The sequence below is a fragment of the Micromesistius poutassou genome (assembly GCF_964030765.1).
Source record: "Micromesistius poutassou genome assembly, chromosome: 13".
NCBI classification, from domain to species: domain Eukaryota; kingdom Metazoa; phylum Chordata; class Actinopteri; order Gadiformes; family Gadidae; genus Micromesistius; species Micromesistius poutassou.
Genome location: NC_140283.1, coordinates 19200360 through 19227859, shown reverse-complemented (window position 1 = coordinate 19227859; position 27500 = coordinate 19200360). Strand labels below are relative to the sequence as shown.

Sequence of the window (27500 nt, the reverse complement as noted above, 5' to 3'; positions counted from 1 at the left end):
ACTATATAAATAACCCCACCGCTGGCAGCCCAGCAGGGAGAAGCAGGATTAAGACTCAATACTGGACCACCGCGCGTGACTTTCATAGCCGCTATGGCGACAGAGGACACACAAGTGAACACAAGGAGGAGGGGAAAGAGAAAGTATATAAAATGTCAGCACAAAGAGCTGCTTTTACACGGGTGGGGGTGCGGGTGGGGGTGGTGGAGGCGGGCTCCACGTGTCCACGGGCCCCTGCTGGGGGGCCTATTGGAGTCTGGTGAAGCACAAGCCCTCTTTGTGGTGGTGTACACCCCCACCCTCTCCACCCCACCCTCTCTCCCCACCCCTCACCTTGAAAGGGGACACGTGCAGGTACATGTGGGTACCTGCCTTCAGCCCAGCACGGTGGGAACGCTGGCCAAAGTGTGTGGGTGTTGTGCGTGTGTGTACGTGTGTGTGTGTGTGTGTGTGTGTGTGTGTGTGTGTGTGTGTGTTTGTGTGTGTGTCTTTGTCCATGCCCAAAAAATGCTAGCATATCAAAGTAAGAAAGAAAAAGAAAGAAACTATGGTGCTTTTTAATATGGTATATACAGTTGTGTATTATTATTATTATTACTATTATTATTCTTATTATTATTATTAAAATCCTAGTAAATAGAACATATCTGAGACAGCTAGCGGAGACAGCTAGCCTGTATCTGAGGTCAAACCACATTTTCCGTCCATGTTTGCGGGAACATGGATGAGAGGATGAAAGATGAGATTTAAAAACAAAAAGTAGTGGAAAACACTGCCCTCTTAGACAGACATACGGACACATGGACACGGACAGAGGCAGACCGACAGACACACACACACACACAGGAAACAGGAATATATACAAGGAGGTAGGAAAGCACGTGTTGCCTGTGCTAGGCTAGTGTGTCTGTGTGTCTGGTTGTGTGGTTGTGTGCGTTTGTGTGTGTGTGCGGTTGCGTATGTCCTGAAAGGTGGGGTTAGGACTAAACCCGGCTCTAATCCCTGCTCTCATGGTCTGAACCGAAGCACGCTCACTCTGCACACAGCCTCTCGACACTCTCAACGGCGCGATCTGTGACAGCGTTTGGAGATGGCTGAGCTGGCAGCACACCCAAACATAAGTCATTGTTACCCCTCTCACACACACACACACACACACACACGCACGCACACACACACACGCACACGCACACACGCACGCACACACACACACACACACCCCTGCGGGATGCTGCGACGGTGATGCAGACCTGTTTGAATCAAGACCAACTTCCCCACAGAGTGCGTATCGCTCCGAGGCGTGACACGGAGCCAATCAAAAGCTCTGACAGAGAGCGCACATGGGGAAGAGAGACACAAAGAGAGAGAGGGAGAGACAGAGACAGAGAGAGAGAGAGAGAGAGAGATAAAGTGAGACAGCAAGAGCGAGAGAGAGAGAGAGAGAGAGAGAGAGAGAGAGAGAGAGAGAGAGATAAAGTGAGGCAGCAAGAGCGAGAGAGCAAGAGAGAGAGAAAGAGCGAGAAAGAGAGACAGAGCGAGCCAGCGAGAGCGAGTGATGAGAGAGAGAGAGAGAGAGAGAGAGAGAGAGACAGCCAGACAAAGGAAACGGGAGAGGGTACAGCGAAGGGATGTATATCCTTTGTGTCGGAGGCGTGGAGTGTGTGAGTGTGGCACAGTGATGAGGGCTCAGGAACAACATGTGGCAGAATATCGGCAGACAAAAAAACAGAGAAAAAAGAAGCCATGCTGTTTGTCTCTCTGTCATTATCCACATCTCCCCTCAGAGCAGGACCCAATGAAACCCTTTCCAGGACCACAGTGGCCATTCCAACTTCAATCCTGAGAAATTAAAATTAAATAAAAAACCCCTCGTGGAGGTTGTGCGAGCGCATGCGAGAGAGAGAGAGAGAGAGAGAGAGAGAGAGCGAGGGAGAGAGAGGCAGCGGAGGAGAGAGCGAGCACGGGAGAGAGACAGAGAGACAGAGGGAGAGAGGGAGAGAGGGAGCGAGGGAGCGAGGGAGAGCGCCTCCTTTGTGTCTGACAGGAGTCTCCCCTCGCCAGACGCTAGCCTGTCTGCTAGCGTGGCGCGCACGCCGCCGCTCTGCCACGAGTTACACAGCTCCTAGCTCCTAGCTCCTAGCTCCTAGCAGCTCCTCTACCCCTGGTCATGTCCTCACACACACACACGCACACACACACACACGCACACACGCACACTACCATCACCCATTGCCCTCGTGGACGACACACTAATCATTCAAATATTCCGTTCCACATTGACAACAACAAAAAAAAACAGCAGAAGAAAAAAGCAGCAGCCCCCCCCCAAAAAAAAAAAAAAACAACCAACCAACCAGCCTGCGACCCATCGCCGGGGCAACAAAGGAGAGACCCCAGCGTGGTGGTGGTGGTGGAGGAGGAGGGAGCGGACAGAATGAAAGCAGGGGAAAAATTCACCCCCCCACCCCCCCCCCTCCCCCCCCCCCCCCCCCCCTCCCCCAGACAAAGACCGGAGCACCGGAGAGCCGGAGCGCCCGGAGCGACCCGGAGCGCCCCAGAGCGGGCAGAGCCGGCAGCCTCACCTTGAATGGGGTCCGACCTGGTAGGGGCCATTAGTCCAGAGGTCATCCCCAAGAGCAGGAGCCACATCCTGGGCACAGTGTCCGGGCGACGGCTGGGTGAGTGTGGCTGGCAAAAGAGGGGACGAGTGACTTTCTTTTCTCTTCTCGCTCCCTCTCTCCCTCTCTCTCTCTCTCTCTCTCTCCTTCTCTCTTTCTCCTCAGTCCCTTTTTTTTCTCGTCCCCTTCTCTCGTTCTCTCTCTCTCTCTCTCTCTCTCTCTCTCTCTCTCTCTCTCTCTCTCTCTCTCTGTGCCGGTGGTGCCTTCCTCTTCCTGAGTGGAGTGATGCCGGTGTGATTGTGTGAGCGTGGGGTATCTAAGTGGTGATGTGTTGCTGCTGTGTGTGTGTGTGTGTGTGTGTGTGTGTGTGTGTCCGTCTGTCTGCGTGTGTGTTGTCTGTGTGAATGTGGAGCAGACAGAGAGAGAGAGAGAGAGAGAGAGAGAGCGAGAGAGAGGGGGAGAGATAGAGGGAGAGATAGAGAGTAACCCAGTGAGAGCGCTGGAACGAGGCGTGTGGACTCGGAGGCTGGCAGCTATTGGAGCTGATTCACACTTTGCTCAACTTTTTTTCTGTGTGAGCGTGCACGGGCGCGCGCGCGTGTGTGTGTGTGTGTGTGTGTGTGTGTGTGTGTGTATGTGTGTGCGCTGAAAACACAGCCCTTAAGGCAGACAGTGGCTAGTGGTTTACAGGGAGCAGAGCTGGGAGCACACACACACACACACACACACACACATACACACACACACACGCCCCTCTCCCTACACACGCCCCCTCCCTACTCAAATGCCTTCCCGCCACACACAGCCACTCTGTTCCACCCTCCTCCCCCTTCCTCCCCCCCTCCCCCCCCTGCTCCTGTCTCCCTGTCCAGTTTGAACATTGTAGAGGTGAGCATTTGGTTCGTCTGACAGACTATCCTCATCTCTCTCTCTCTGTCTGTATCAATCGCTCGCTCTCTCTCTCTCTCTCTCTCTCTCTCTCTCTATTTCTCTGTCTGTCTCAATCTCTCTCTCTCATTCACTCTGTCTGTCTCTCTCTCTATCTTTCTCTTTTGCTGTCTGTCTCAATCTCTCTCTCTCTCTCTCTCTTTCTCTGTCTGTCTCAATATCTCTCTCTCTCATATACTCTCTCAATATCTCACTCTCTTTCCTCTCCCTCTTAGTATTTCGACTCCTTTTCTTATACTGTCTCTATTTTACTCAATTGCTGCCTTTCACTCCCTCTCTCCCTCCCCACCCTCACCCTCCCAACTCTCCCTCTCTCTCTCTCCTTCTCTCTCTGCCTTTATGCCCTTGACAGTCTCTTAGCTTTTGAGGGCGCGTCTGGTCTTTTGTTCAGCCTCTCTCTCCACTCTGTCTACCCATTCACCTGTTTTTTTTTTTCTCAGCGGCGCCCGGTGTGCCCATTTTATTTATCCGCTGGTCACTTTCCTGTTCGGCTGAAACCGAGGAAGAAAAATAAAAAACCCTGAAACATGAGGAGGCGTTCGGCCGCATTCCAACAGTCGACGACACGATTAGACACAAATACACAAAGTCGATGCTATGCAGCATGAAACGGGCTTAGCCTGCGTCGGACACGGCCGTCATGCGCTCCGTGTTCACCGCGCTGAAGCCGTCGTCGCCATGACAGCTGAAACAAGGGGGGGGGGGGGGGGGGGGGGGTGGGGGAGGGAGAGTCAGACACAACAGAGGTTTCACCATCTCCGCTCTCAGACTGACTGGTCTGGGATCACGACTCTGTAGTCTGCACTAGACTATGTCCCATCCCTCGTTCCCTGAGGGGCGTCTATCTGACAGGCAGCCCTTCATCTTTCCTTTTTCGACCTCGTCTTGATGTTTTAAGAGCCCAGTTTAGAGACGGAATCAATACCATCGCCCTCCGTAGCGACGGGATGATCAGAGGCAGAGTGTAGACAATGGGCGCCAAATGGATCCGTCTTGGGGGGGACGGCCGGGGCGAAAGACAGCGCTTCAAAAGAACGACCACAATGGATGTTCAGAGCGGAGGTGTTTACAGCCGCTGCTGCTGCTGCTGGGGTGATGGGTGTGCTGGCTGGTTCCACAGAACAGACAGCCAACAGCAAAAACAGCCAACGGCCAACAGCCAATCAGCCAAGCCAATGCGTAGTGAGCAGAGGAGGCAGGGTCGAGGGTGACTGAGGACGCGCTCTGGCCCCGCGTCTCTTACAGGGCATCAACGACGTGACGTCTCAGGGGATCTCGGGCGGCGGGCCTGTGGCTCAGGAGGTAGCGAGCGTGTCGGCTGGAAACCGGAAGGTTGCTGGTTCGATCCCCCGGCTCCTCCTAGCTAGTAGAGTATCGAGTGTCTCTGCGCAAGACACCGCACCTCACCCCCTAACTGCTCCCGACAAGCCGGCTGTCGCCTCGCATGGCTGACTCCGCCGTCGGTGTGTGAACGTGTGAATGAACGGGTCAGGCGATATCGTAGAGCGCTTTGAGTGGCCACTGGTTAGAAAAGCTCTGTGTAAATGCAGTCCATTCACCATTTACCATCTCAGTTGTCACCCGACAGGTCTTCGCCGTCAGAGTAACGAGGCTCCCAGTCACTGGGGTACTGGAGTACATCGTAGTCGTCTGAATCTGACTTGTGATTGCGTTGACAATATAATAACTCAGTAGAATCCTGTGTGAGGAAGTCTTGATTGTGATTGATTTGTGATTGTTGGGACAAAATTGCTAATCTGTATCGTGTCACAATCAGTCGTGTTTATTCTCTCTGGAGGCAAACGGGAAGGAAAACATAACAGAAACAACAACAGAAAAAAAGGCAAGCTCTAGCTCTTACAGAAGGAGGAGGAAGCTGGGGCCAGGTCTTAAACAATGCTGAGAACAGGGCCGAACAATGCGGACCCTACAGGCTGCCTCGGTCAGACCTCGCCCCCTGACCTCTGGGTCAACTGACCCCTGGGTACGACCAGTGTCGACCAGTGGGGGGGCACTGGGGGGGGGGGGGGGGGAAAGGCCACCGTGACCTCCAGACGAATCCGAACCAGGAATCAAAAAAAGCGGATGTGGGGACAAGACGACGGCCCAAGTAAAGGCACTAAAGTTGATTCAAAGGCAAAAATAAACATGTGATTGAAACGACGACACACTTCAGTCGTTGTGTCGTTGTCATGACGCCGATCGAAGATAAGACTGTCATGTTGCTAGGTGACAGTATCCCTATAGATCAAAGGTCACTTAGGAGGCTTTGGTCTCGCCATCTACACGGCTTTAAATCAAATCAAATAGTTTCAGCGAACTTCCCCATGGCCTAACCCTAACCCTAATCCTAACCCTGACCCTGACCCTGTCATTTTCTAATTGATTTACTGCAGGGTTACTTTTACTTTTGTGAGTAAATGCTAAAAACACTAAACCACATCCCCATTCTGTTACAAATTTGCAGATTAAAAACAAACATCACATTGTTATCAGCAAACTCCATCATACATTTTGTACAAGTAAGCTGGCAGTTCTCTGTTTCAGATCGTTTGCTGACGTCACACCCAGCGTGTAGCTGTGTGACTGTCGGGGTCAACCACAGCACTAGGAGGAAGTTGTGTCAACTGACTCATACAGCTTTCAGGTCGGGCCACCTCTTGTTTGACCTTGTTGCCAGGCGATGTTTGTTAATCATTCATCTCCCCGGCAACCAACGAAACACACCAGATGTAAACGAACGAAGAAAAAAAAAAAAAACCACAACCACAACTGCACCCGTGTGTCTAGAGAGAGACGGCTCTGTCAACAAGAACAAATTAATGAATTAATAAAAGCAAAAAAGCATTGAGCAATTATGAGAGCCACCCAGGAGAGTGTGATTATTCAGAGGCTTTGCCGGGAGACTCTCCAGGGAGGAGAGATCGTTCAGCCCATTCCACTTTCTCTGGGAGAACAATGACTGGCCTACTTTACCGTTGTGTGTACACAACGTCACGACCAACCACTGAGACCACGTCTTTATCCATCCAGTCGCCGGGGCAGTGTGTAATCGTTGGTGTGCATTGCTCTCCTTTTACCCCTAGCTCCCTCGTGGCCTTGATGTAGAAAAAGCTAATCTGTCAGTCCCTTGATACGAGCAACGGTGAACTTTGCAACGGCAGAGGCATGAAGGTAAACGACAACAAAGTTGACATTTAATCATGCAGTTAATTGTGAACACAAGTTTATTCTTCTGAGAGGGGGGTGAGTCGAGAATTTAATTATTGTTGAAGATTGCATGCCATGGGCGTGACCGTCTTGGATGCCATCGATGAATAATCAAGTAGAAAAGTGAATCAGAGAGAGACAGAGAGACAGAGAGAGAGAGAGAGAGAGAGAGAGAGAGAGAGAGAGAGAGAGAGAGAGAGAGAGAGAGAGAGAGAGAGAGAGAGAGACAAAGGGGGAGAGAGAAAAAGGGGGAGAGAGAGGCAAATGGGGGGAGAGAGAGGGACAGACAGAGGCAGAGAGAGAGGGAGAGAACGAGAGGGAGAGCGACAGACAGAGGCAGAGCGAGAGGGACGATGACAGATCACAGTGAGAGAGAGAGATAATCCGACTGTTTCGGGTAATAAGAAGTGATTCAGCGCAGCAGGTTATGTCTTCACACTACAACACACACACACACACACACACCTAGAGAAGAAGCCAGTGAGAGTAGCACAGAGGCAGTCTGGGAAACAGCTGCACGGCGGGAATGACTAAAACCCAAATTACACATCCACCGCTGAGTCAGCCCGCACGCATCCAGGAGACTTTCCAGCCGTCACCGCCGTAGCTCGGCACGGAGAAGCAAACGCAGGCCTCCGTTCTCATCAGGCCAGCGCCGTGGTGGGCAATCCAGGCGGTGGACCGGGCCGACCGACCGACGGCACTTTCGACTGCATTCCAGTTCGGCAACGTGTGATTCCCCCACCCGCTGGAGCCGAACGGGATTCGCGGGCCGACTGGAGATGCCCTTATATGTGCAGAGCAGCGATCGGAGCCCGAATCTGTCAGCTGGAGTCAGAATACCCAGCGCAGTTGCGAGAGCCGCCGCGGCTGTCTCGCTCTGCAAACAGTAAATAATGGCAAATATCTGGTATGAATCAGCCAACAGTGGAACACTCGAACGCTGGAAGAGGCCAGTCTATTCACGGTGGCCGTGATACGATCACGTCTTCCGCTCCAGAGGAAACAGTGGGGTTGTGGTTGGTGTTAACCGTTCGGACGGTGCCAAGCAGATCGGAGGAGGCAGCAGTTTCGATTCCAACGTGTGGTGCTGCCGCACGTTGCTTCACTCGATTCCTTCCTTCCTGTCTCGAAAATATCAAAGGTCACTTCAAAATAAATGTGTATGTATATAAACAGAACCTTCTTAAGGTGTGAAGTGGCTGCCATGGTGATTAAGCTATTGGTGTCCGCATGAGGGTTGGTGGAGGGGGTGGGCGTGCTGAGCTGTGCTGGTGGTGGTAGTGTAGGTGGTGGTGGCGGTGGTGTTGCTGGTGGTGGTAGTGTAGGTGGTGGCTGTGGTGGTGGTAGTGTTGGTGGAGGTGGTGGCTGTGGTGGTGGCGGTGGTAGTGTAGGTGATGGTGGAGGAGGTGGTGGTGGCTGTGGCGGTGGTGGCGGTGGTAGTGTAGGTGATGGTGGAGGAGGTGGCAGTGGTAGTGTAGGTGATGGTGGAGGAGGTGGTGGTGGTGGCGGTGGTAGTGTTGGTGGAGGTGGTGGCTGTGGTGGCGGTGGTAGTGTAGGTGATGGTGGAGGAGGTGGTGGTGGCTGTGGCGGTGGTGGCGGTGGTAGTGTAGGTGATGGTGGAGGAGGTGGTGGTGGCTGTTGCGGTGGTAGTGTAGGTGATGGTGGTGGTGGGGGTGGGGGTGGTGGTGGCGGTGGCTTCTGGCTGAACGGGCGGCCCCATCACAGGAGCCTGACTGGGCCGCTTCAAAAGGCCAGCAATAACACTACCACAGGGCCACTGCCTGCGTTCGGCGGTGGGGCCGGTAGAGGCAGGCGGTGTTTGGACAGCCGAAGGGTTTCACAGAGCGCTCTGTGTAGCCCGGCTGGAATGTGTCCTTGCCTATCTGGGTCAACGGCAGCGTGAGTAAACAGTGGGCGAGGGAACAGAGCAGAGCAGAGTGGGCAGATGTTCCACCCTACACCTGTTTAACTCAGCACCGCTGCTGCTGCTGCTGCTGCTGCTGCTGCTGGTGGAGGAGGAGTGGGTGGAAGCACGGACATGAGGAAAGAGGGTCGCAGACAGACAGGGGAAACGGTTTCACAAGCTCCTCTGGAAAAGAGAAGTGAAAGGACGGGGTGCTGGTGCCAGCGGGGGACTCTGAGAGCAGAGGAAATCCTGTCTACAATGGTTGAAACAACTCAAACAGAGACTGGGGATGGGGATCTGTCACGATCACAAAGCCAGTTCACACATGGTGTACCAGCAAGAGAGAGAGAGGGAGAGAGAAAAAAGAGGGCGAGAGAGAGAGGGAGAGAGGGAAAATAGGAAGGAGAGAGAGAGACAGACAGAGAGCGATATAATGAGAGAAAGAGCGTGTGTAAGAGAGGGAGGGAGTGAGGGAGACAGAGGGAGAGACAGAGAGAGAGAGAGAGAGAGAGAGAGAAAGCGAAACAGAGACAGAGAGATAGACAGCGAAAGAGAAAATAGTAAGATCCAGGCACAGAGAGAGAAAGGGAAAAATAAAGGTAGAAGAAATAAGGGATAAAGAAATACAAGAGGCTTGAACAGTCATGTCCAAAGTAGTCAAACCATTAGATGGAAGTCAGATCTACGTGGTAAATACAGGTCCTTTGTTTATCAACCCAAAATGGATCCTCTGATTGGAACCACCTGCCTTCCTACAAACGCTGAGCTCTGCTGCAGAGTGCTGGCGCTATGAGGAACCAGGGAGTTTTCTCTGATTGCCTGGGTAAAGAGTTGAGAAACCACCCGGCCCTCTGCCTCTCTTCCCTCTCTCCCCCCTCCTGCTTCCCTCCAAAGCTCTGGACCAGCATCATTCATCCTCGCCCTAACCCCGCCAAGCCAGCCAATCAGAGCTCTGCATCCCGGACATCTACCTCCAGAACCAGAGGCGTCGGCTGTGCGTGTGTGTGTGTGTGTGTGTGTGTGTGTGTGTGTGTGTGTGTGCGTGTGCGTGTGTTTCCACACCGGTGCCACCGTTGCATTATGCATCGGAGAGACGTTTGAAGATTGGTACCCGTAGAACTGCAAAAAACCTCTCTCGGTATCCATGGCAACCGCCTCACATCCAACGGCCCCTCGCAGCGCAACCCTGACTCTGACCCACACACCTGGTGGACGAGGGATGGACCCCCCTCCTCCCACACACACACACACACACATACACACACACACACACACACACGCACAAACACATGCACACACACACACACACACACACACACACACAAAGACCCCTGTGCTTATATTCATCTCAGTCTCGGTGGGGGGGGGGCTTTCACATCACAACCCCCCCCACCTCGGTTGTTTCACAACAGGACCAGCAGCCTCCCGTCAGCCCAAGGTAAATGTCACTTTAGTGTCAGGGACGCGGGGGAAATGTCATGAGTGGGGCTTCCAGTAGCCAGGGGTGTGCAGGGGCCGATACGAGCCCCCAGCCAGGACCCCCGTTGTCCCCGGTCCTCCTGCAGAGGAACGACGCCCGGACCGTGCCCCTGCTGACGTCAGGCAGGGGGGGGGTCACACCCGGGAGACGGCTGCTGCCTCAGGTGGCTGAACCCCCATAGGTGGTGGGGGTCTGTGGTGGTGGTGGTGGTGGTCTGTGGTGGTGGTGGTGGTGGTCTGTGGTGGTGGTGGTTGTGGTGGTGGTCTGTGGAGGTGGTGGTGGTCTGTTCTGGTGGTGGTGGTGGTGGTGGTGGTCTGTGGAGGTGGTGGCTCTGGTGGTGGTGGTGGTCTATAGTGGTGGTGGTGGTCTGTGGAGGTGGTGGTTGTGGTGGTCTGTGCTGGTGGTGGTGGTGGTCTGTTCTGGTGGTGGTTGTGGTGGTGGTCTGTGCTGGTGGTGGTGGTGGTGGTGGCTGTGGTGGTGGTGGTCTGAACCGTAGGTTGTGGTGGTCTGTGGTGCTGGTCTGAACCACAGGTTGTGGTGGTCTGTGGTGCTGGTCTGAACCACAGGTTGTGGTGGTCTGTGGTGCTGGTCTGAACCACAGGTTGTGGTGGTCTGTGGTGCTGGTCTGAACCACAGGTTGTGGTGGTCTGTGGTTGTGGTGGTCTGTGGTGGTGGTGGTCTGAACCACAGGTTGTGGTGGTCTGTGGTTGTGGTGGTCTGTGGTGCTGGTGGTCTGTGGTGTTGTCTACTGCTGGTAGACGGTGAGTAGTCTGTATGTGTTCTCCCACGCTCATGTTGTCGTGGGAGGCATGCTCCTTCAGATGTTCCCCCCTCCCCTGCCACTTCTTCTAAATGACTTAATAGTAAATAGATTGACACTTTATAAAACACTTACATCAAGCACTGGCAGGGATACGTTAGCCTCAGCTGAGGTGTACTCAAATAAACCTGATAACGGTTCAACCAGAAGACTCTAGAAGGATCTTTTTCATGTGACGATGGAGGGATTCTATTTTTTCCTTTGTCCATCATATCTCTGGCCGGTTCAGAGACACCAGCGTATCTCCTGGTGGCAGCCGGTGCGTGCGTGCACCGGCTGTGGCTCACACCTCCTCCTCTGCAGCGGGGGGGGGATGCAGCTGCAGAGATTAAAGATGTATAGATTAGGCTGTTCAGGCTGTTGTAGGAGAAGCAGCAGCCTTCATATACCTAGAGAACACCAAGCACTTGGTCTTTAGAGCAAAGCTGCTATCAGCAATTTTAGCTCACCTCCCTTTGCTTCTATTCAATTACGTTTTGATTGAAATTCATGGTTCTCGTGCCATCGGATCTATAGCGACGGCCAGCAGTCAAATTAATACGTGCGAGGCACGAGACTCAATCAAAGCAGAATTTCATCAAAGCAGGGGGAGCATAAACTGATGATTGCAGCTTCACAATAAAAAATGACCCCTTGTTAACCTCTAAAGCCAATGTGGGATAACCTAGACTGCAATCACATGTGCTTCTCTACCTCAACGGTACATAATGTTGACATCCATTTGCCTCTGCCTTCACCACATAACCTCCTTCCCTTCTCTCCCCTTCCTCCTTTTTTTTTTTGCATTTTACTAATATACGTTCTTATTAAATTATTTTATTTTATGTTCGCTCTGTAAAGCTCCTTTGAGTACTTAAAAAAGCACGATATAAATTAAATGTATTATTATTACTACTCATATTGTGTACACAGAGGAATTGTCTGCATGTTTGTAGTTTTAATTTTATAATTTCACCATGTGCACCTGAAATCGCCCACCTGGGATTCCTAAAGTGGCCTGCTGTCTAATCTCAGTGCGGAGAGACAGAGCCGTCACCAGCCCCACTAAAGTGGATCCTGCGGCAGGTGCTCGTTACATTGTCCACCCGCAATCACGCAAGACAGGTCTTCGATATCCGAGCTGACACAAAGGGTGTGAGCAAACACCTGGTTCACACGTCATACATCCGTCTGTTTTGCGGCAAGCACAAACCACTCTCTCCGACGAGCTGATTGTTCCGATCGGAACGAGCCACGCTGCTCCCAGCTGAGACGAATTATAACACAAACGAAAAAACATCAATCTGCATTCAGTGTCGGTGGCGGTTAAACATTTCAGCAGGACACAGAAGGGATGTTGGTGGCATCGGAAGACGCCACGCGACCTCTTTATTACCTTGTTGTTTGTACACATTGATTCAACCGACACATTCTGACACACGTCCACAAAGGTTTCATATTAAGTTACGGAAGCACCGAACGATCGCCCGTATTGGGTGTTGCTCCACGACGACAGATGCTGCAGTCAGTGGGACCAGAGAAACCCAACGCAGCCTCAGCCTCGCACAGAGAGCGGACAGATGTTCAAGGGCATCGCATCAAAACTGGAGAAAAAAATATATACCAACGGGGCCGGGAAAACAGTATTTATTGACGGTTGAAACTAATTGCGATATTCCATTGGGGGGGGGGGGGTTCAAAATAAATTAAGATAGAATATGCAATTATAAACACAGAACTTTATTTTTGAACTATTCGATATTTACACACAATTCATTTCCCGGTTGAAGAACGGCCATATTTGTAAATTGACGTTGCTCATCTCCCTACTCCTAAAAGATGCCTTCTCCTCCACAGTAAAAGTAACATTTGGCCGGGGTGGCTCCTCTAAAGTCCGGGCCCCCCCTCTAGAAGCTGTCCAGTGTGTAGCTGCCCCCCCCCCCCCCCCCCCCCCCCCCATCCGCTGATCAGGGACTTTAAAAGGCCAGGGTTTGGCCACAGATGAGCTGGACCGATAAACACTAGAAACGATGCACAGAGGAGCCCTGAAACGCACAGCGAGACACGGGGATCAGAGCGGTGACTCTACCCCTCGTTAAGACAGAGAATAACCCGTGAACGTGAAACCTTTATGGAGAGGCCGGGTTTGGCTTTATCTCGGTCCTTTTGCAAGTGCCTTGTTGTTGTTGCAGCTCAATCTCTCTCTCTCTCTCTCTCTCTCCTCCCCCTTCCTCCTGTCTCCCTGTCCAGTTTGAACATTGTAGAGGTGGTCTGACAGACTATCCTCGTGTCTCTCCCTCTCTCTCTCTCTCTCTCCCCCCTCTCCCCCACTGTATCTCTCCTGCCCCTCACGGTCATCAAACGAGGGCCTCACTCTCCCTCCCTCTCTCTCTTCCCTCCCTCTCTCTCTCTCCCCCACTGTATCTCCCCCCCGCCCCCTCCTCCTCGCGGTCCTCAGACCAGGGTCATGCGCTGGGGCTTCTCCAGGTTGGCCCGGAGTTGCTCCAGGAAGCGCGAGGCCAGGGCGTCGTCCACCAGCCGTCCGTCGCTGGACAGCGTGACCGTCATCAGCTGCTGCGTGCGCAGGCTCTGCTGGTCGGCCGACGGACGCAGCTCCGCCCGGGACCCGCCCACCGCCAGGATGCAGGCCTGGGGCGGGTTGATGACCGCGCTGAAGCCGCTGATGCCGAACATGCCCAGGTTGGAGATGCTGCGGAGGTGGAGGAGGGTGGAGGAGGGCGGAGGGGGGGTGAGTGGGAGGAGGAGGAGGAGGAGGAGGAGAGGATATGATGGTGGGAGGAGGAGAAGAGGATGGAGAAAGATGGGGAGGAGGAGAGGATATGATGGTGGGAGGAGGAGAAGAGGATATGATGGTGGGAGGAGGAGAAGAGGATGGAGAAAGATGGGGAGGAGGAGAGGATATGATGGTGGGAGGAGGAGAGGGTGAGAGGAGGAGAAAAGGATGGAGAAAGATGGGGAGGAGGAGAGGGGGGATGGAGAGAGTGGGGAGGAGGAAAGGGGGAGGAGAGGATATGATGGTGGGAGGAGGAGAAGAGGATGGAGAAAGATGGGGAGGAGGAGAGGATATGATGGTGGGAGGAGAAGAGGATATGATGGTGGGAGGAGGCGAGGGTGAGAGGAGGAGAAAAGGATGGAGAAAGATGGGGAGGAGGAGAGGGGGGATGGAGAGAGTGGGGAGGAGGAAAGGGGGAGGAGAGGATATGATGGTGGGAGGAGGAGAAGAGGATGGAGAAAGATGGGGAGGAGGAGAGGATATGATGGTGGGAGGAGGAGAAGAGGATGGAGAAAGATGGGGAGGAGGAGAGGATATGATGGTGGGAGGAGGAGAGGGTGAGAGGAGGAGAAAAGGATGGAGAAAGATGGGGAGGAGGAGAGGGGGGATGGAGAGAGTGGGGAGGAGGAAAGGGGGAGGAGAGGATATGATGGTGGGAGGAGGAGAAGAGGATGGAGAAAGATGGGGAGGAGGAGAGGATATGATGGTGGGAGGAGGAGAAGAGGATGGAGAAAGATGGGGAGGAGGAGAGGATATGATGGTGGGAGGAGGAGAGGGTGAGAGGAGGAGAAAAGGATGGAGAAAGATGGGGAGGAGGAGGAGAGGGGGGGGGATGGAGAGAGTGGGGAGGAGGAAAGGGGGAGGAGGAGGGAGAGTGGGATAAGAGGGAGAAAGGAGGAGGAGGTGGAGAAAGGGAGGAGGAGGGAGAGGGAGAGAGATGGGGAGGAGGTGGAGAAAGGGAGGAGGAGAGGCGGAGGACAAAGAGAGATGGGTTTGAACCAAATCAGTTTGTAATTGATTAGTTTGATATTTCCACTGTATGTCTGAATAGTTTATTGTAAAGTAGGTCAAGACTATGGGATTCAATGCTTTTATTTCTATAATTCTACATTTATATTCGATCTCCTTTTCTGTATTATTTTCGTGGTCATGTTATTTTCTTCCTATTCTCTACGTTCTATGAGGTATTGTATTAATTACAACAGTATCCATTTCCCCCCCCCCGGGCCTCACGATAAAGAACACATTAAATAAAGCCTGTACACCATTGGCCTGGATACGAACACAAAAGGACTAGCATCCAGGTATAACATAAAAGACACACACGCACACACACACACACACACACACATAAATCTGATTATGTAAGGACAAAGACGCGGAGGAGGCGTGCTCGTGCTGACGGGGTCGGCTCAGGTCTCCCTGGCGTCCCCCCCCCCCCCCGGGTCTCGTGATGGACGGCCCCCCGGCTATGAGAAGACCCCGCCTCCACATGCATAATACATGCGGCCTGCGGCGCGGGGCCCATTACCAGCTCCTAATAGCGGCCTCGCCCAGCGGCGCCGGGCCTAACGCCGCCGCCGCTCGGATACGCCGGGACAACGGCCGAGACGAGGCATCCATGACAACGACCCCCTCCCCTCACAGGGGGGGGGGGGGGGGTGAGTTCATCGTTATGGGAGGGGCAACTCGGACCGCCAGGGAGAGGTAAAGCGGGGACATTAGGCTCTAGCGCTGCCATCGTTACGAGGCTGATCCCTGTGAGTGAGTGAGTGAGTGAGTGAGTGAGTGAGTGAGTGAGTGAGAGAGAGAGTGAGAGAGCGTTACCTGAACGATCCCCCCTGGTACTCCTCTGGCTTCAGCTTCCCGTCCCGAGCCCTCTGGGCCAGCGCCTGGGGAGAGGCAAACGCAACACAGTCAAAAAAAAAAAACACACTCACCTTACATCACACTGATCATCACTCACACCACACACACACACACAGACACACACAGAGACACACAGAGACACACAGACAGACAGACAGACAGACAGACAGACAGAGACACAGACACACACACACACACATATACACACCAGCTGGTTACAAAGCTGGGTCAAAGTATTGAAATGTTGACGGCACGCACACGCACGCACGCACGCACACCGTCATTCCATCATGAGTCATGCTGGGAAAGTTCATTATTTTGTCGTTGCCGTGACAACAGAAAGACAACAAAAGCTACAAGGCCCCTAATGCCTTTAGCAACACAACAGACTTTGTTGTTTGCCATTCAGGTCCATTAAAGTTTATAAGCTAAGCCAGCGGTAGACGACTTTAGACCGTCGGGTTTGATGAAAAGTCTTAGGAACGAATGAATAAATCAATAACTGTCACGGGTCGGCCCACGAGGGACAGCGCCGGCACGTCAATAAGGCAATAACACCGTGGCAACCAGAGGAATCCCAAAAACAAATAAGTCCCATACATATTTAATCTGCTGGGACCTCAGACCAGACGTTGGGGGGGGGGGGGGGGAACCTAACCTAACACACACACACACACACACACACAGGTGCACGAGGGCCGGGATGAGGCGGAGGCGGTCGCCGTGACGACCACCCGGTAGAACGCGCTGGGAGCTCTGGGAGGACAGAGCGAGCGGGTTCCCGATCATTCAGGGAGCACTCGGGTCGGGGTCGTCCCGGACGGGGCGTGGCTCTGGAGCGTGAACTCCGGGGGGGGGTCGGGCCGACAGCGCTCCGATAGGCTAAACGCCGGAGCGGAGCGGGTGCTCCGGGCCCCGTTGCGTGCGTTCACTGGCCACACCGCAGCAGCGCTTGTTGTTGTTTTTTTTAAGTTAGTGACAATAGTTTGGATTTTATTGCTTTCCTGAGTTTGTCTGCCTTCTATTCCCCATTCTTTATTATTTTTCATGTCCCTTTCAAGAGGAGGAGAGCGGAAATTTTAGTTCCTTCTCTTGCTCCTCCATTGCACAAGCACACGCGTGATGGAGATGGACAGGCGAGGTGGATTCCCCCGGGGGGGGGGGGGGGGGGGGCCCGATGACAAAGGGAGCGTTCAAAAGATCCACAGACTGTCTCACGCGGAGGCCGGCGCAGTCAACCTGAAGCAGCTCTCCTCACAGAGCGCTCCCCTCACTAACCGCTGACAGACGGCCAGGTCATTCAAAAGACACTCGACCGACGGCTCCTCACTGCTCCCCACGGCAGCATCTCTCGGTGATCATCTCTGAGCAGAGCAGCGGTGTAACCCGGTCCCCCCCCCCTCCGGACTGTAAAGACCTCGGGGGGGTCTGGCTAGATAGAACAAAGGAAGCCGTCATCGGTCGCTACCTTAGCGGTGGCAGATATCTCCTGGACGCCCATGTCGGCCGCGTCCTTAATGATGGGGGTGATGAGCCCTTTCTCCGTCGCCACGGCGATGGAGATGTGGATGGAGTCCAGCGCCAGGGGTCCTTCCCCGGACCAGGTGACGTTCACCTCCGGCATTTCCTGTTTTTGGGGGGGGGGGGTGAAAAACGTCAGGTCTGATCAGGGTCATGGAAACTGTGAGAGGGTGAGAGAGGACTGATGACTTCGGTTACACAACAACAGTTCACGAGGAGACCAGGGGTCGGGGGAGGGGGAATGCTGGGAAAGACTAATGCGGCGTGTCACTTTTTCTATAGGAGATCACCTGCAGCAAAGCAAATGCAGAGAACCGCGGCAGGCGGCCATGTTAGTGCCAGCGTTCCGGGCATGGCCTGCTCAGGGGGGGCAAGTGAGTCACACGCCTGTTGCCACAGCGATGGACCAGTAGGCATGGAAACGATGCTGAGCGGCGACCAATAAAAATAGGCATGTGTCGTGCACACACCGCGTTCAGGGCGGAATGAGCACGTCTCCTCCCGATGGAGTCGGTTTGGTGGCTCGCAAACGAGACTCACTCCGTGCTAGTATGAAGTGCGGACAAATCGCACGTTCCTCGTTCAGCCGTTCATTTGATTAGTGTGTGATCAGGGGTGGCAGTAGCTCAGGAGGTAGAGCGGGCGGACTGGTAACCGGAAGGTTGCTAGTTCGATTCCCCGTCATCCTAGCGTCGAGGTGTCCCTGAGTCAATCCCCCGTGGGATTGACTCTGCCGTCGGTGTGTGAATGTGCTTTGTGTCGCTTTGGATAAAAGCGTCAAAATCACCTAAATGTAAAATGTAAATGTAGCATTATTGAGACGTTGCCAGGGGGAGACTCTGTCAATGTGTTCCATGGAACTAGACGCTCTGATATCGTTGCCTTGATGTAAGCGCTCTGCCTCAATGTGGCCTGCTAAAGATAGAAAGACGTCACAGAAACCTACTTTCCACGGGACTTACTTTGAGCGTGACTGCGGCGGCTTTGATGACAAAGTCGTTGACGGACACTTTGACCTGTTCTGCAAAAAAGAGAGAGAATCCATTAAAAAAAAAAAAGGAATCGAGGTGAATGAATCGTGATACAGATTATACAGAACTTCATGAACATTTATAGACCGATTCCCCATTATCAGCCTTTGGTAGCACGTAGCCTAACCCTAACCGTTGCTACATGAGCTAATGTGCTCCACACATGGGATTGTCACAGGCCAGGCTCTCCCCTAGCAGCTCAGGGTGAAAGACACCCCCCCCCCCCGGAGGGTGAAAGACCCCCCAAAGGCTGACAGACCCCCCAAAGGGTGACCAACACCTTGCGTCGTTGCGTAAGCGGGATGATTAATGAGCGGACCGTGACATTGTTCAGCCTCTGAACAAAGGGAAGAAAGGGGGGACCACACACACACACACACACACACACACACACACACACACACACACACACACACACACACACACACACACACAGAGTCAGCAATGGTCGTCACATTCTGTCAAAGAGTTGCCAACATTAACCTTTGAGACTGCTGGGGAAACTTGAGTTTAATCAAGTAAAAGCGTCTTCAGGCATCGTCTTCATCGACGATGACAGCTGTATAATAGATCCTTTCTGTTTGAGATATAGCCCTCGGGTACAAGAATATCACTCGTGCTATTTAATGCCAGTGCATTGATAGGATCTAGCTAGTTCTTTGATGATCACTGAAGGGATCATTTCTAAGTTCCTTGTGATATCCGGGCTGTGGTTTAAATCTAAGTCTAAGACCCACACACAGCATGCTTTAACAACTTCAGAGCAGCGACACCACTCCCCTCCTGCATGGCACTTCAACGGGAGAGAACCTCTGGACTGGGGAACGCACGTTTGAGGGGGAGTTTGTGTGTGCGTGGGCGAGATCCTCAGAATAGAGGCCGGAGACGTCGCTCCTCAAATCCCGAGGACAGAGAGCCACGCTTCCGATCGCATCCCGCAACGCCGTGCTTGCTTCCCCCTTTCCTCTGAGCCGCCCCTACTCCTAGCGGTCCACAGCGGCAGTGTCAGAAGACAATCCTCTGTGACTCCTAACCAGTCACTACACACTGAGCTGCATACAGGTCTTCACATGCAACCCACCTAACCCGAAGAGCACATGAATACAGTCGGCTGGCAGATAACGGCAGGGAGATAATTAACAAGACGGAGGTTTTGAGTTGAAGTCCTGAGAGAAGCTTTAAAACGAACAGCGTCGGCGAGGTGCATCTCTCTGGTGGAAACGGGAGGGCTCGTTGCAGCGTTCTGTCTGAACACAGCCTGCCTAATGAACTGCTCAGGCAACCGAGGCTTTCAAAAGAGCCCTTTGTGTCAAAGGGCCCGCCGGTTTGAGAACCATTGGGCTGTCGGTGTCAGAGGGGGAGGGAGTTAATAAGGGCTGCGGTGAGCCGAGGTGAGGTGGGAGAGGGTGAACTTCTGAGCTGTACGGAGAGGTTTCGCCATGGCGTCCTCTGAGCGACAGCGTGGGAAGAGACTTGTGCAGTCCCTACTCACGGTGAGTCAAACAGCACAACCACAGCCTGTACCACCTGCATCACGGCCAGAGCCGAACGCTCTCTTTTATGAGTAATACGAGACTGAAGGAGAAGATAACCATCGTTAGGACAGGGCGACTGCGTTTGAAGGGTGCCATTTTAGGAGTCTGAATCCAAAAACCATTACAGAGGTTCTAATTACTATGATCACAGTATCCATGACGCCAGCCAGATCTCATTCAAGGTGTTCGTACGTATCATTACAAAAGAGATCCTCAGCCAATAGGGAGGGTGGCAAAATGAAATAAATAAGTTCATAATAACCCGGAGGTTTGAAATTGGCCACGCTGGAGCAAGGATAAACAACGGCCACGGATGAGCGGACACACACGGACGCACACGGACGCACAACGTATGAAACAGATTCCCCTCGGTCCCGAGCGCTCATGTGAAGAGACTTTGACAACATCTGTCTCCACAAATAACCATGACTGTTCCCTTTGCCAATGTCACACCGTCAGGGCCACCGCTGTGTGTGTGTGTGTGTGTGTGAATGCCTGTGTTATGCATGAATGCCTGTATGCGTGAATGCCTGTGTGTGTGTTATGTGTGAATGCCTGTGTGTGTGTGTATGTTATGCGTGAATGCCTGTGTGTGTGTGTGTATGTTATGCGTGAATGCCTGTGTGTGTGTGTGTTATGTGTGAATGCCTGTGTGTGTGTGTGTGTGTGTATGTTATGCGTGAATGCCTGTGTGTGTGCGTTATGCGTGGATGCCTGTGTGTGTGCGTTATGCGTGGATGCCTGTGTGTGTGCGTTATGCGTGAATGCCTGTGTGTGTGTGTGTGTGTGTGTGTGTGTGTGTGTGTGTGTGCGTGCGTGCGTGCGTGTTAACAAGTGTGCGTCACTGCGTCCACATGTGTCTTAATGCACGCAGGCACACCAAACACACACACACACACACACACAGTACACAAATATCCCATCTCGTGGGGAGGACAGGATACAGGATGCACCGTGTGCAGCGCTGTCGCCATGCCTCCCAGCGTGGAAGAAACTACCGGGCCGAGCCGCCGTATTTAGAACGTGACCCTGAACTTATGCCCCCGCCTGCTGGTCGGACCTCATTGGCTGGCGGTGGGGGGGGGGGGCGTGGCCATGCACGGAGCTCTACCTTTGGCCAGGTCTTTGCGCAGCTTCATGACGGCCTCCATGTCACAGTCCACGCTGGCGTAGGCGTGGGGGATGGTGGTCTTGGACTGGGTCAGCCGCTGGGCGATGATGCGCCGGACGTTGGAGGCTGGGAGGTCGGTGAAGGTGCCCTACGGTGAGGAGATGGAGGGGGGGGGGGGGGGGGAGACCAGGGTGAGAGAGAGAGAGAGACCAGGGTGAGAGAGAGAGACCAGGGGGAGAGAGAGACCACAGAGAGAGAGGCCAGGGTGAGAGAGAGAGTACAGGGTAAGAGAGAGTACAGGGTGAGAGAGAGACCACGGAGAGGCCAGGGTGAGAGAGAGAGAGACCAGGGTGTGAGAGAGAGACCAGGGTGAGAGAGAGAGACCAGTGGGAGAGAGAGAGACCAGTGGGAGAGAGAGAGAGACCAGTGGGAGAGAGAGAGAGACCAGGGTAAGAGAGAGACCACGGAGAGGGAGACCAGGGTGAGAGAGAGACCAGGGTGAGAGAGAGAGAGACCAGGGGGAGAGAGAGACCACGGAGAGAGAGGCCAGGGTGAGAGAGAGAGTACAGGGTGAGAGAGAGACCACGGAGAGAGAGGCCAGGGTGAGAGAGAGACCACGGAGAGGCCAGGGTGAGAGAGAGACCAGGGTGAGAGAGAGACCAGGGTGAGAGAGAGAGGCCAGGGTGAGAGAGAGCGCAGAGTGAGGAACACGGTCGGACGGCGGTGTAGCTCAGGAGGTAGGTAGGGCAGGCCGCCTGGCGTTTGCTCAGGCGCCCTGCGTGTCCCTGAGCAAGGCACCTCGTCCTGACTGCTCCACACGAGCGGCTGGGTGAATGAGTGTGTGAACGGGTGAACGTGAGGCACTAAGAAAACGGTGTAAGGCAGTCATCAGGGTGACAGTCAGGAGACGAGTGCACGCACACGCGCACACGCGCACGCACGCACGCACGCACACACACACACACGCACCTAAAGTCTGTTGAATACATTGAAAATGAGCGACCAATAGCATTGCCTAATCCTCCGTCTCCCTCAGGGTTGTACAAACGACAAGACACAAAATCAATCAAGTCAGTCACTTCCAGGCGTACCGGAGCGCCGGGCTTCCCAGGGACGGAGAGCGGAGGTATGTTGGGTCTGAGGCCCGGTGCCGGGGGAGGGCCTGCCGGGGTAGGGGCGCGGGGCGGCGGGGCGGCAGCCGGGGCAGTGGGCGCGGGTACGGGGGCGGCTGCTCCGGAGGGAGGGGTCCCCTTCAACAGGTTCAGGGCATCTCTGCAACATGAAGGGAAAACGCCAACATGAAGGGAGCGCCAGAGGCAGAGGAGAGAGCAATGACACGCGTCAAACTGCCCAGTGAGGAAGGGAGCCCAAAGTGGATTCAACTTTTTTGGTTTATGTAAAAAAAAAAAGTGAATGGGTGTGTGTGTGTGTGTGTGTGTGTGTGTGTGTGTGTGTGTGTGTGTGTGTGTGTGTGTGTGTGTGTGTGTGTGTGTGTGTGTGTGTGTGTGTGTGTGTGTGTGTGTGTGTGTGTGTATCGGTCACTTCCAGCGACAGGACGGTTCGATTGCTAGGTTTGAAATGGTCCCCCCCCTGACACATGGTATGGCCTAATGGGCCTTGATTGGTCCACCTGTGACTAATTAGGTGGCCTATTTAAGGGGTGTCGCATTGTTTGTTTGAGAGGGTAAGTAAGAGGTGGCTTGACGCGAGGCCACTACTTACACACTCCTGTTAGGCTAAATTATGCTGTATTTCAGCTAGAAAATTGCCAGCAGCTTTTGTTTTATTATTTTCAAATGTTAATTAGTATTTTTGGAACCACTGTTTTATGTTTATTTATTGTTCGGTTTGTTTTTTGGGAAGTGAATAAAACTTCTCTTTTTGGAATTGCCCTCGTCTCTCCAAACCAGTTGACCACATCCAGAAGTGGAGTGAGCCAAAAGGCTCTGTGTGTGTGTGTGTGTGTGTGTGTGTGTGTGTGTGTGTGTGTGTGTGTGTGTGTGTGTGTGTGTGTGTGTGTGTGTGTGTGTGTGTGTGTGTGTGTGTGTGTGTGTGTGTGTGTGTGTGTGTGTGTGTGTGTGTGTTTTGTTTGTCTGCAATTACTTCTCCTTCTGTATTTTTATGGTATTATTAGTATTATATCCTGTGTTTTCCACTGCTGCTGTAACTAAGGAGTTTCCCCTGGGGGGGGCGAGATTAACAAGTCGTTATCTATCTTATCTCGTTATGTCGTTAGTCATTTCGACAGAAAGCCGTTCTGATCACCCAACCGGATGACTAACTGGAGGGGAAAAACCAAAAAAAAACCCTGAATATGTTGTACATCGTTAATATCCACGCAACAACGTCATAGACGAGCAAACCCAATGCTCAATGTCTTGTAACAAATCATGTGACGGCCACGACGGTAATCACAACACATGTCGGCTGTGAGACGAATCACAGAGGACAGCCCTGCCCAGTGGACTAGTGGTTCTGCCCCAGAGAAAACAGGAGGGGCAGAGGAGGCCATCTTGTGAACCGGCCCATTGATACGTACAAGGGAGGAGAGAGAGAGAGAGATCGAGGGGGGAAAAGAGAGAGAGGGAGAGTGAGTGAGTGAGCGAGAGAGAGGGGAAAAGAGAGGGGGAGAGAGAGATCGAGGGGGGAAAAGAGAGACAGAGAGAGAGAGAGAGAGAGAGGGAGAGAGGGGGAGAGGGAGAGAGAGAGGAAAAGAGAGGGGGAGAGAGAGGGGGAGAGAGAGAGAGGGGAAAAGAGAGGGGGAGAGAGAGGGGGAGAGAGAGAGAGGGGAAAAGAGAGGGAGAGAGAGAGGGGGAGAGAGAGAGGGGAGAGAGAGAGAGGGGAAAAGAGAGGGGGAGAGAGAGGGGGAGAGAGAGAGGGGAAAAGAGAGGGGGAGAGAGAGAGAGGGGAAAAGAGAGGGGGAGAGAGAGAGAGGGGAAAAGAGAGGGGGAGAGAGAGAGAGGGGAAAAGAGAGGGGGAGAGAGAGGGGGAGAGAGAGAGAGGGGGAGAGAGAGGGGGAGAGAGAGAGATGGAGAAAAAAAGAGCAAGAGAGAAAGCAAGAGAGCAAGAGAGAGAGAGAGAGCCTGAGAGCGGGAGAGAGCGTTGGACCACAGAGAAGGCTATGCCTCTTCGGGCAGGGCCGCGGCTGTGCGCTACAAGCCCGCGTTCTGCAGTGTAAACACACAGCAACATGGCCGCCGGAACCCAAGCCTGAATAAATAAACATGCAGATGTGCCGGGAAGGCTTCTGCACGGCACTGTGGATGGGGAGCGCGTGCGTGTGTGCGTGCGGTGGATACGGGAGACGTCTCCTCGTCTCCTCGTCTCCTCCTCCTACCCAGAGACACGTCTCTGTCTGTAGAATATCTCTGAAGCGAATACACGATGGATGCCGGGAGGGAGGGGAGAGGGAGGGAGGGGAGATGGAGGGAGGGGAGAGGATATGGAGGGAAGGAGGGGAGAGGGAGGGAGGGGAGATGGAGGGAGGGGAGAGGATATGGAGGGAGGGGAGAGGGAGGGAGGGGAGAGGGAGTGAGGGGATGAATACAAAGTAAAGGGAGGAAAAGTTGGGAGAAGCAAGCCCACAGTGCTATTTTATTATAGATAAGGCTCGGCAGTAGCTCAGGAGATATAGATCGGCTTGTCGACGATGTAAAACCGGCAGGTTGCTGGTTCGATCCCGCGTGGCGAGGTGTCCCTGAGCAAGACACCCTGGCCCCTGACCGCTCCCGACGAGCTGGCCGTCGCCTTGCATGATTGACACCGCCGTCGGTGTGTGGATGTGTGCGGATGGTTGTGAGTCGCTATGGACAGAAGCGCCTGCTTAATGCCCTGAATGTAAATGTCAAATATGTAAAATGATTATGCTATACAAAAAGGGGGGCAAGACTGGACAGAAACACTAAGCCTCCGAATAGCCTAGTGGATAGGGTGTGCCTCCCGCCCAGCCAGTAACAAGCCCATTCAGTCCCAATATCCTCCACCATGTTGACAGTAAGCGGTAATTCCAGCTATAGCTGAACCTGCATTTACATATATGTTTTTTTTTTTTTTGCTTGGACAGCAAACAGCCCCCACCGCCCACTGTGCAGGGGTTCGTCACGCCGCGCAACGAGGGAGGCGAGGAGTAAAGGTCGTACCGTTGAATAGTGCGGTTAATAGTGGTAGCGGGAAATCGCTGCATCTCTGTTTGCAGCCTACGTGAACGTGAACACAGGAAATGTATCTGTGGCTGCACAGCCTGAACATCCTGATAAGAGATTGAGACACTTTAGGGTTCAATAAGACACATTTTCCTGCACACAGTGTTTTAATACTTTATATTATTATTGGCTAGATACAACTGTATACAAAAATACAGCGATACTGTACCTTTTTTTGTTGTTTTATTTCTAATAATATTGTTTATCAGATTAAATATTGTAGGGTCTGTTAAACGTCCCTAATTCATTAATACAATGCTATGTATATCCTGAAGCACACGTGAGGCAGCTTGCAGGACCTCTGCAGTGTCTGAAACTAAAGATTGACTCCAATAGTGTGGGGCTTTCGTCAGGAGACTGCATCTGTATGCTTTCATGCTCTCGCTGCTTGTTTGTGAGACGGGCTCAGAGAAAGGTTGCTCTTGGTAACAATTCTCTCACTAGAGATCTCTGTCTGTGTGTGTGTGTGTGTGTGTGTGTGTGTGTGTGTGTGTGTGTGTGTGTGTGTGTGTGTGTGTGTGTGTGTGTGTGTGTGTGTGTGTGTGTGTGTGTGTGTGTGTGCGCACATGCGCGTGTGTGCACATGCGCATCTGTGTGCTCATGTGCATGTGCCCGGCGTGCATGTTTGTGCATGCATCTGCGTGCGTGTGCGTGTGTGTGTGTGTGTGTGCGCGTGTTTGTGCATGCATCTGTGTGTGTGTGTGTGTGTGTGTGTGTGTAATCAGGAGACTCAAGAGGTTACTCTCGGTTATCCGCCCTGGGCCAGTGAAACCGTGTCATGAGAATCGTATGAGAATCATATGCCAATCAGACCAAACTCCTCCCCCCACCCCCGCTACAATAGAGCGGGCTCAGGTGACGGACAGGGGGGAGACTGCGTGTCATTATTCCCACATGAGGAAACAGGCCGAGCACAACCCATGTGAACCCGCGTGTGAAGTGAGGGAGACAAATGAAAGTGCTAACCACCAGAAAACATTTCACCCACCCACACACACAGACGCACTCAGACACACTCATCCTGATCAACGGGAACATTAAGAAGACGAATGGAAGGGGGGGCTGTAAAAGCGTGAAGGCGGAGAGATTAACCAAATGTCCCTCCACCCCTTGCTTCAGGTGGGCCGGCCCTGGCCATCTGCGCCAGCTCTCACACAGGCCTCCGTCGAGGTGTGAAACTAAGGGGATTTCTCACACACACACACACACACACACACACACACACACACACACACACACACACACACACACACACACACACACACACACACACACACACACACACACACACACACACACACACACACACACACACACACACACACACACACGAATCGTTCCAATGCCAGAGTGTAATAAACGCTAAAAGCCCCTGGCAGTCCGAACAACCTGCAGTGTGAACAACCTAAACCATTAACCAGGTGTTCCTGTGATGCTCTAGTACAGCCTTCTGCCGTCTGATCTGGAGAAAACACATCGCATGATTGTGACAATAAGCTGAACCCCAACAGAGGAGCTGGCATGAGAACAGCTGTGGTTTTGAAAACATGGAGGAGGAGGAGGGGAGGAAGAGCAGTACGAGAAGGGAAGGGGAGGAGGAACAGTAAGAGGACGAGGAGGAGCAGTAAGAGGAGGAAGAGAAAGAGGGGGAGCAGGAGAGGGAAGAAGAAGGAGAGCAGTAAGAGGAGGAGTAAGAAGAGGTAGTAGAGGAGAAGGAGGAGGAGGAGGAGGAGGAGAAGTGACGAGGAGGAGTGAGAAGAGGTAGAGGAGGAGGAGGAGCGTGCACGTGAGGTGTTCCCAGGCCGAGCGGTCCCGTTGTGGTTCAGTGCACGGTGAACAGGGGCCTTCCTCCCTGTAGTAGCACTCAGACGGACTCTCGCCCCGCCCCCCAAAGACGGAAACCAAGACCCAGGCACCAGGACTGCTGCTCTGCGTCTGGCCAATGACAATAAGGCCCAGTCCCATCTCTCTCCCCTTAACACGAACACTTGCTTTGACGGCCCTTAGCTGCAAGTCAGCTCCCGAGCTGGCTAGAGAATCAAGTGTTGATTTTAAGGGGAAAAACAGCACTCCCCCTAAGTATTGGGACACCCTACCCCTCCTTGGGTCAGGGCTCAAATCTAGGGGAAGGGGGAGAATTGGGACAGGGCCTAAGACTGCTCCTACAGCACTTCCTCATTTCCTTCGTATTGTCAGGGGTTGTCCGCTTGAACAACAACCGCAGAGAAAGAACGGGAATTCCCCCTCCTCAGCGGCAGAGAGCCATGTGAAGCACGCGAGGCCGTGCAACAGTGGCGTCTCACTGGGAGAGAGAGCAGGATGTCGTCTCTGTACTGCGGGGGCTTTTGCATAGACCGATCGGTTGAAGGCAAACAGGGACGCGGTGCCCCACGGAGTAGACAGCGCACACCGCACGGCCACTTGGCCTGAGGCGCGGGCGAATGAGGTTGCGGCGGCGGTGGCGGTGGTGGTG

General features: G+C 53.3%; 2 protein-coding genes across 2 annotated transcripts in view; both read right to left on the bottom strand.

Moving 5' to 3' along the window:
• LOC311357640 (uncharacterized protein) overlaps positions 1–3059 on the bottom strand; it is a 13904-nt gene extending 10845 nt beyond the window's left edge. Inside the window, exon 1 of the mRNA XM_084477652.1 lies at positions 2583–3059. Within this exon, the coding sequence (XP_084333778.1) occupies positions 2583–2649 (67 nt within the window). The 5' untranslated portion in view covers positions 2650–3059. The remainder of the gene's footprint in view (positions 1–2582) is intronic.
• Positions 3060–12683: 9624 nt separating this feature from the next.
• Positions 12684–27500, bottom strand: part of pdhx (pyruvate dehydrogenase complex component X) — a 25904-nt gene continuing 11087 nt past the window's right edge. Inside the window, exons 5-10 of the mRNA XM_084477184.1 lie at positions 21917–22097; positions 20826–20973; positions 18111–18169; positions 17096–17254; positions 15586–15650; positions 12684–13674 (exon numbers count right to left, since the gene is read on the bottom strand). Coding sequence (XP_084333310.1) covers positions 13419–13674; positions 15586–15650; positions 17096–17254; positions 18111–18169; positions 20826–20973; positions 21917–22097 — 868 coding nt within the window. The 3' untranslated portion in view covers positions 12684–13418. The remainder of the gene's footprint in view (positions 13675–15585; positions 15651–17095; positions 17255–18110; positions 18170–20825; positions 20974–21916; positions 22098–27500) is intronic.